This window comes from Colobus angolensis, unplaced genomic scaffold (genome assembly GCF_000951035.1).
Source record: "Colobus angolensis palliatus isolate OR3802 unplaced genomic scaffold, Cang.pa_1.0 Scaffold276, whole genome shotgun sequence".
Lineage (NCBI taxonomy): Eukaryota > Metazoa > Chordata > Mammalia > Primates > Cercopithecidae > Colobus > Colobus angolensis.
Window position 1 is genome coordinate 1,072,013 of NW_012115999.1, and position 10,063 is coordinate 1,082,075.

A 10,063-nucleotide genomic window follows, 5' to 3' on the forward strand; every position below is an offset into this window, starting at 1 on the left:
CTTCCTTCCTTCCTTCCTTCCTTCCCTCCCTCCCTCCCTCCCTCCCTCTCTCCCTCCTTCTCTCCCTCCCTCTCTCCCTTCCTTCCTCAGAGTCTTGCTGTCTTCCTCAGGCTGATGGCTCACCACGGCAATCTCTGCCTTCTGCACTCAAGCTATCCTCCCAGCTCAGCGTCCTGAGCAGCTGGGACTACAGGTGCATGCCACCATATGCCTGGCTAATTTTTGTGTTTTTTGTAGAGACAGGGTTTTGCCATGTTGTACAGGCTAGTCTTGAACTCTTGTGCTCAAACGATTGGCCCGCCTTGGCCTCCCAAAGTGCTGGGATTACAGGCATGAGCCATCACATCTGACCTAAAGTAGTTGTTGCTTTTTTTTTTTAAGAAGCTAGTTAAATAGTTGAAGTATAGTGAAAATAGTTGATAGGTGATAAAGAACATGAATTAGGTAAAAACCTGGAATTTGGTGTCTCTTGTTGCCCCAAATAAAAATCACTATTTTTTTTTTTTTTGAGACAGAGTCTTGCTCTGTCACCCAGGCTGAAGTGCAGTGGCGCAATCTTTGCTCACTGCAACCTCTGCTTCCTGGGTTCAAGCGATTCTTGTGTCTCAGCCTCCCTAGTACCTGGGATTATAGGCGCCTACCACCATGCCCAGCTAATTTTTAAAATTTTTACTGGAGATGGGGTTTTGCCATGTTGGCCAGGGGGTTCTTGAACTCCTGCCTGACCTCAGATGACTCTCCCAAAGTGCTGGGATTACAGACATGAGACACCTCGCGCAGCCTAAAATCACTATTTTTATTTTGTGTGTGTGTGTGTGTGTGTGTCTGTCTATACATATCTCTCCCCTTTTTTCAACTATTTTGAAGGAATGTCTTAGCTATCTAAAGTAGAACTGTGAGCAAGAAAGTAGAAATGGGCTGGGTGCGGTGGCTCATGCCTGTAATCCCAGCACTTTGGAAGGCTGAGGCAGGTGGATCATGAGGTCAGAAGATCGAGACCATCCTGACTAACACGGTGAAACCCTGTCTCTACTAAAAATACGAAAAATTAGCTGGGCATGGTGGCGGGCACCTGTAGTCCCAGCTACTCGGAAGGCCGAGGCAGGAGAATGGCATGAACCCGGGCAGTGGAACTTGCAGTGAGCCGAGATTGCACCACTGCACTGCAGCCTGGGCAACAGAGCAAGACTCCATCAAAAAAAAAAAAAATAAATGAACACCATGTTGACATACTTATGATCATTATATGTAATACAGGTATCTTCATTTTTCAATTGAACTTGGCAGTTTTTAAAAATTAGAAAGATAGTGAAGCAGACCTTTTTTATAAAGAAATTTAACATAGTGCTTGTTTGCAGTGCTTGGCTGAATGTAAGCAGGATTTTTCATGCAGTAAACACATATTGAATATTTGCCATAGTGATAGATATTCCACTCTAACTTATGGTGGAAAATATTTTAAAGTTGGTGGATTTTATTTTCAGACTTTTAAAAATATGTTTTTCACCCTTTGTTGGCACTTCTTCCCAGCCACAACGTTCTGATAGAATCTGGTTTCAGTTATTGATGGTTGTTAATTGCTATTAATTGCATTTTGAACTAATTTATTTAAAAAGTAGTAACTTAGCCAGTGTTTGCATTTCTATTGCATTATAAATATAGTAATACAAGTTTATTGTAGGAAAATAGGAATACAAATAAAATGAAAATAAAATAAAAACCACTCAATTCTGCCACCCAGAGATAATCTCTTCAACATTTATATCACCATCTAGTTTTTTGATATGCATATAAAAACTTTTTAAAAATTATGGTATCATACTATATATGCTGGTCTATAATTTGCATTTCACATAATTATGGATATTTTTCCATATTAATCATTCTACAATACTTTTAATTATTCAACAGAATTGTTTTGTATGCATGTTTTACTTGATTTTATTTAATCAGTACCCTTTTGTTGTATATTTTTGTTGATCCCAACCTTTTAATGTTATAAATGTCACAGATGAGCATCCTTGTAGCTGAGTCTCTGCTTACACCCTTAATTATTCACTTAGAATAAATTAGAAATAGAATTACTGAGTCAATGTATATGTACTTCAAAAATTGTATTTGATATGTACTGTCAAGTTGCCCTTGAGAAGGGTTGTTAGTTTATACTAATACTCCCATCTCCACTCCAATGCCACCTTCTTTCATTGAATGGTAGGACCTCTGGTTTCTTTGGCCGACTATGAGCCTCCTTGACTTTACTGGGTAAAACAGCCAGTTCAGAGGCCACTGAACATGGTTAAGGCTTCATTATCCTCTGGTGTGCTTTATATCCCTCAAATCCTAGATGGGAGATTACCTCCTCTTATGCTGTGATATCTTAAACTGGATTCAGGGCAGAAAGGCAGCATTCCCCAGCCAGTTCTTTTACTAGCATTTAGATTTTTTCTCAGCTGGTAAGCTAGACTAAATCAGAATTGATTGTAGGCTGTCTCAGTTACATCTGTGTACAGGTAGTGTTCTCAACTGTTTCACTGTTACAGAGGGTATAGCCTTCCATCTTTTAGGTATATTATGATGATTAGATTCCTGAATTTCCCAGTCCTCTTTTTTTCACCTTCTTGCATCACATGAGCATCATACTTTTGTTAAAATAACTGGCGAGATTCTGGTTATCTAGCTAACAGCTGGATAGAGCTTTCTGGATTCAGCTCTTTATCACTATATGGTAAACCTACCTAATAGCAATAGTTTAAGCATACTGTTAGAATGACCCTGTAGGGCAGACTCACCTGAATGAGTGTTCTGAGTTTCACTGGGCTGTGTAGTTATCTTGTCCAGCTCACTGTCACTAGACCTTTTCTGTATTTAAGGCAGTTCTCCTGCCCAGCCTGCCACCACTGGACTCTCTCCCTTGTATGTAATCCCTCAATAAAATACCATGTCTCATTTGGTGGCTCTCGGTTTCTTCTTCAGCCTCTTGAACCTGGTGCCATCCCCATTGGAGTCAATGGAGGGGTTTAGCATGAAGTCACCTAATTCAAAGGACAGGTCTATGTGTGGGATGATGCAAGTGGCATCATTTCTGGTGGCAGTTGGGCATTTTCCAGGAATGTTACATGCTGGTTTGATCAATCCCTTTCCTCTGGTTGCAGGAACCCTGTGATTATCTCGTATAGTCCCCAACAGTTTAAACAGCCTAGAGTACAGGCTCTGGAGGCAACCTCCTGGATTTGAAAAGCAGAGGTTCTGGGGACAACCTCCTGGATTTGAATGGTGATTGCCATTTGATAACTGTGTGACCTAAAACAAGTTTCTTAACATCTTGAATCTTTCCTTTTTCCAACTATAAGTATGAAGACTAATACTACTTTTTTTTTTTTTTTAAATCAGATGTGATGATTAAAAAGATACTCCATGTTAGCAGCACAGAGCCTGGCACATAGAAGGTGCTTAATGAAATTCTGACTAAATTGGATATAATAATAGTTTGACCCCCTTAAATTATAGATCTATTTGTGATATTTGCAGGGGCCCTAGATTTTTGTATCTTGATTTTCTGGAATACTGCTGTAGAATTTGACTCAAAGTCTTCTCCTGGTCTGAGAAGATGCTGGTGGGAAACCCATATGTCAGCATTTCTCTAATTATGATCACATGGATGCTGATGCCCTCTGATTTGGGGTTATAACTTGTTAATCAGTTCCAGGTTTCCAGATTGTTGATCAGTTCCAGATTTCTAATCTTGAAGTAAAATCTTAGTCCTTTGGATGCCTTTAGCCATTCTGACCTGTTCATGAACCTCTGATCTCTACTTTATCAGGTAGTACAGTGTAGTCCTTTAAGAGCATAGACTCAGGAATCAAACTGTCTTAATTTGAATCCTGACTGTGTGACATATTAGCCTTGATATTCTAGGCAAGCTGCTTAACTTCTCCATGCGTCAGCTTCCTCATTGGAAAATGAGGATAATTATAGTATCTTACTTCATAGGATTCTTGAAAGGATTAAATGAATTAATAATATGTAGAGAGCTTAAGATAGTACTTGGCACTTAAGAGTACCAAAGTGCTCTTTTGCGCAGTCTATTGATTATCCTTTTACTTGATTGATAGTGATTATAAACGTAACTTAAGCTGTGCTGCATTGAAGAGAGTAGCTCATCGTGTACATCTTAGATTACTTTGATTCATTCCATGACAATGACAGTGGTTGTGGTTGTGCCTGGCTAGGGTGTATATAATGCTTTTTCTTGTTGGTGTAGCAGTTGCCTTAGTCTAAATCCATAGTCACATCATTGTATTTTTTTGTTGTTATTATGAGGGTCTGGTAATTGTGTTACATCACCAAAAGACAATTGCTGAGATTGCCTATGCAGACTTCCTATGGAGACTTATGTCATATATTTTACTATGATTTAGCAGAATTGGCATTTGTCAAAGCATGTCTTCAGACCTGCGTCACCTAGAACTTTTATTTATCACCACCTGAGTCTTATATAATTTTCTAGATAAGCTTTAGATAATTTATTTTGCCTTTATTCATCTATGTTTATCTATTACTTTATCCATCAGTGTTTAGAAGGTAATGGGAGGCTTGAGATCTGATATAAAAATCTGAGAACTTCGTAAGCATCCTTTAAGGTTGATAGAATCCCGTGGGGCAGATGAAAGTTGTCTTTGCCCTCCTTCACCCATAGGTTTTGATGAAAAAAAAAATGAAATGAATATATGTAACCTGGGCTCATTCTATAAGTACATTTTTGGAATTTGTTTTGTCAGTACATTGTGTATATGTTTTAGGACAGGGGTTATAGGTAGAGGAACTGATAAATGAGAGGGCTCCTAGGAGGAAGCAAGTCAAATGAGATAAATTCATAGCCGGCTATGTAGCTGGAGTGTAATAAGAGAGAGGAAGTCTGGGGAGATAAAGCAGGTGAGGTAGGCAGTGCACAGATCATTTGAGATCTTATAGGTCATGTTAAAGATTTTCAGTTTTATCCAAGGTACAATGGGAAGCCATTGAAGAATACTGATCAGGAAGCATGATGCCATCATTACCCTAGCTGAAGTATATAGAGAACTGATTACTGGGGAGAAAGATTATTACCAGAGTCTGATTAAGAAGTTTTGCTACAGTGAAGGTTGAGATATAGGTTGAGATATGATAGTAACTTTTACTAAGATAGTAGTAATAATTCTAATGTCACAGGATACTTTGGATGTTTCTTAACCAGCTGGAAACCTCTGTGGCTGGCAGTGTCTCTCCTTGAGTTTCACTCATGCCTGCTGGGCTCGTTCTGCTTACTTGGCCTGGCAGGCTGTGCTCAGCTCATACTACTGGCCTGGATCCTACACCTGTCAAGGGCGATCCAGGCATGGAGCAGTGAGGGATATGTGAGCGAGCGAGTGAGCTTGGGGTACGGCCACTGTGGACAGCCTAGCATGCTGGCTGCTGTGGCCATGCAGGCAGCTCCAGGCACTGGCACAGTCACCAGCTCCATGTGAGGCTGCAGCTGAACCAAGCATACTGCAAGTGGTTTCCTCTGTGGGTGCCTGTGTCTGGATGAGGTGAATGCAGTGGTGCCTGAAAACTAAGAGATGGCAGTAACTGTGGAGCCCCAAGGGGTTGGGGGCAGGGGTGCTACAGCTTTCTTGTTCCTGCCACCTGCAGCTTGGCCAGTGGGAGCAGTGGGGCATGTTTCAGCCTGTTCACTCCTGCCACTCACTTGGGCCTGTGGCTCCCAGGCTGGCCCGGTCCTGTTGTCACCTCCTGTCATTTGGGGCAGCCACCTGATGATGGTGGAAGGTGGGAGGGCTATAGTGTTACAGCTCTGGCTCAGGGAATCCTGAGGTCTAGGCCCTTAGAAGTGTTGCCACTCTTCACTTCTGCAGTTCATGTCACTGCCTGCAACTTGGTGAACTGGGCCAGGAACATGTTACAGCCCTTTTTACTCCTGTCTGCAGTTTGGCAAGCGAGCCAGGAAAGTGTTACAGCCCTTTCCGCACCTGCCTTTCAGTGGTTCCTGACTTGTTGTCTGGAGTCCAGGAAGAATGAGGTGACATGGACGACTGGATGGTGAGCAAGGCAGTGGAGAGTTTTACTGAGTGACGGAATAGCTCTTAGTGGTGAGGAGTCCTGAAATGGGTAGTCCAGATATGTGGCTGAGTCCAGGGTTTTTATGGGCTCAAAATGGGGAAGTTTATGCTGATTGGTCCACGGGCAGGAGGAAGTATGTGCTCATTGGTCCATGGGTAGGCCTGGAAAAAGCACCATTTGTTTGACTGAAAGGCATAAAGGAAATTCTCATTCAGGTTGGTGGATTCCATCAGGAACTGGCAGCCCAGTTTTCAGGCTTCAGGCTGTCTTCAGCCTGAAGGTCAGGTTTCACCAGGGATCTGCCCCATCTACCTAGGACTAGGTCTGCCTCCTGCTGCTATCAGTAGAACCATTAAGAAGGTAAAATCTATAGAACTTTGTGACTTCATGTAGAGCACAAATTAGAGGAGAGGAGATAGTGATGATAGCCTAGCTTTCTGTCTTTGCTCTTGATTAAATTTGGAAGTCCTAGAGGGATAGACTGGGGTTGAAAACTCATTGCATTATGATATCTTTTAGATCTTTTCTGCTCTCTTTCTCTGCCATGGCATATTGCCTACCATATCTAGAAAACACTTTTTAAAAATTGCTGGATTTAATTCAGCCAGCCTCCCCTTGTATACCTCCTGGATTAGGCACATACTATCCTTATATACACCTTTTACTTGACTCCTACCACTGTAGAGAAAATTTTAGCTTTATGTCACATATACAAGCTAGGGTCAAGTTTCCGAACTCAGCACATGTAATCTTACTTCTTTAGTTTTCATGTTTTGGTGCTGGTGGTAGTTTTGTCTTAAATATTCTAATTCCTTGTAACTTGTTTTCCAGTTCTACTGAGCACCAAGTTCCTTAGTGCTTTTTATCTTTATGTCATTTCCACTTAGTTCCAGCCAGTCCCCATTCTTGTGAGGGTCAGAAAGGTTGAAGCCTTGGCCCTCTCACTGATAAATTTTTACTATTTTAGAATGCTAAATATGAGCTCTGGATTACAGTCTTTTTCATTTGCTCATCCTCTCCACAGCAGTTGTAGATTAAAGGGCAAGTGGATCAGAGCTTCTGGAGCCTTTGTCTCAGTAGTCTGCCCTTGGGGAACTTTGCGGATATTTCCTACCTTTAAGCTTAGGAAAGCTTAACAGAGAGGCAGCATTTTATCTGTATTAGCTAACAAGGTCACATTGGTTGCTGTGACTTTCTCTTTATGATCTGAATGGTTGCTGCTTCTGCAACCATGTTTAATAAGGTATTCGGCAGCTTTGAAAATATAGATGATCTTAAATGCTGGGGTTCCAGAGTCCTCTACAGCTGGTTTGTCCATTCTGACAGCATCTCAGTGGTGTATTATTACAGCAAAGGCTCTGAAGCCCTCCCCATCTAAAGATTGGAGTGCATCCCCTGAAAATAATCTAGGCCTTTAGTCTTTGCAGTTTTGGCATTAGGGTAAAGCAACTTTTCTCAGAATGTAGACCCTTTATCTAGGTGTGTATTACAGACTCTCATGCTGTATTGGAACTCCTTGTTAAATTCAAGAGCTGTAGAGTGCTCTCCCTTCAAAGAATGAGACCGTGTTTCCCAGAAATACTATATCAGTCTTTAAAGACCTTTCTTTCTCACCCACTTTCTGGGGAAGTACAGTATTTTTACAGCCTTAGGCAATTCATATAGGATATCATTCCCCTAAAGGCTTTAACATAGATTGTAGAGTTTCTTTCCAGAAGTATGGCTATTAATACATCTTAGGCCAATACAGTTGAAAAGGATCTTTCATCTGTGGTGACAGAATTTTGAATGAATTTAAGGGAAATGGTAAAGATAAGATTAACTGTAATCACTGGGCGCGGAGGCTCCTGCCTGTAATCCCAGCACTTGGGAGGCCGAAGCAGGTGAATCACAGGGTCAGGAGTTCAACAACAGCCTGGCCAGCATGGTGAAACCCCATCTCTACTAAAAAATACAAAAAATTAGCCAGGCATGGTAGCTTGCACCTGTAATCCCAGCTACTCGAGAGGCTGAGGCAGTAGAATTGCTTGAACCCGGGAGGCGGAAGTTGCAGTGAGCCGAGATTGCACCACTGCACTCTAGCCTGGGTAACAGAGTGAGACTCCGTCTCAAAAAAAAAATAAAAATTTGTAATCTAAGGATGGTATTTTTTGGAGGTATGGGATAGTATCATAGAAAATGGAGGGCATTATTCTGATGATTCTTTGAATTTGTCTAACCCGTATGTCAGTTGTCCACACGTGCAGTCTTGTTTTTGTTAGCTGCCAGCTTTGACATGGACATTTGTACTTTTTGTGATCCCAAGAAGTCTTCTCTAACCAAAAACATGAGTGAACAGTGTAAATTTCACAGGAGAGAGGAGTGTATTTGTTTCTTCTGTTACGGTTTTGGATCCCAAAGTGGTGTGACTTATGCACCAATTTCTTTTGAGAGTTGGTAATTTTAAAATGTCTTTCACTTTCTAGAGTTAATATTAATGTAAATTAAAAACTGAGAAATTAGCGAAATTCAGGTAAAGGAAGTTGGTTGTAACGTTTTAACTTATATCCACGTATAGTTATTATAATTCAAGAATCTGGCATAACATAAGCACATAAAGAAATTCTGGTCTTCCAAGAAAAAGTTCAGAAAGCTTTTAGGTCGTTTATTTTTTTATTTTATTTTATTTTTTTGAGACGGAGTCTCACTCTGCCGCCCCGGCTGGAGTGCGGTGGCCGTATCTCAGCTCACGGCAAGCTCCGCCTCCTGGGTTCACGCCATTCTCCTGCCTCAGCCTCCCGAGTAGCTGGGACTACAGGCGCCCGCCACCACGCCCGGCTAGTTTTTTATTTTTTAGTAGAGACGGGGTTTCACTGTGTTAGCCAGGATGGTCTCGATCTCCTGACCTCGTGATCCGCCCGTCTCGGCCTCCCAAAGTGCTGGGATTACAGGCGTGAGCCACCGCGCCCGGCCCAGGTCGTTTATTTTTAATTGCAAATTAATAAGATTAATAGAGGATCTCTGCCCTATTTCCACTCTTAGAAATATATGGTCTGTTTGGATGACATAGACTTCTTAAGTCTATATTTTCCAGGATGGTAGCTTCTAGCTATAATGTGGTTTTTGAGCACTTGAAATGTGGCCAGTTTTGAATTGAGATATGCATAAGTGTAAAATACAAACTGAATTTTGGAGACTCAGTACCAAAAAAAAGAAAAACTCATTAATTGTTAAATATTGACTACATGCTGAAATGATTTTGTATTTTGAATCTATTAAATAAAATATTAAAATTAATTTCTCCTGTTTTTCCTTTACTTTTTTGATGTGGCTGCTATTGGCTCCTACTATATTTATATTGGACAGTACTGCTTTAAGGAGAATGAAAACGTTACAGTTGGTAAAGCCTGTTTTCTGATCTCTAACGTCACTACTGGACCAGTCTGTTAACTTGCAGCAGGTTGGTAGCTCTTAAAGGAGCAGAGGATTTAACGTGAAGATCTGATTCAAAATTAGAGCATTTAGATGTCTTTAACTGTACTCAGTAAAAAATAGGAACATTAAAAAGGTAGGCTTTAGCTGGGAGCAGGGATCATGCCTGTAACTTCGGGAGGCTGAGGTGGGAGGATTGCTGGAGCCCAGAAGTTCGAGACCAGCCTAGGCAACATAGTGAGACCTCGTCTCTACAAAAAATCAAATAATGAGGCAGGTGGATATGGCTTGAGCCCAAGAGGTTGAGGCTGCAGTGAGCTGCGATTGTGTCACTGCACTCCCACCCGTGTGACAGAGCCTCAAAAAAAAAAGGTTTCTCATTAAAATCTTTGGAGCTCAGGTCTTACCTAGTTGGGGCCATAAGCTACAACTATCTCCAGATTTTTGCTATGTAATTTCTGAAATGCAAAGCTTCCTACTAAACTTAGACCAAAAAAAAAATTCAGGCCGGGCGCGGTGGCTCAAGCCTGTAATCCCAGCACTTTGGGAGGCCGAG

General features: G+C 41.4%; 1 protein-coding gene across 1 annotated transcript in view; it reads left to right on the top strand.

Annotated features, from left to right (window-relative positions):
- FSD1L (fibronectin type III and SPRY domain containing 1-like) overlaps positions 1-10,063 on the top strand; it is a 93,494-nt gene that overhangs the window by 7,501 nt on the left and 75,930 nt on the right. Inside the window, 2 exon segments of the mRNA XM_011948250.1 lie at positions 9,442-9,515; positions 9,517-9,535. Coding sequence (XP_011803640.1) covers positions 9,442-9,515; positions 9,517-9,535 — 93 coding nt within the window.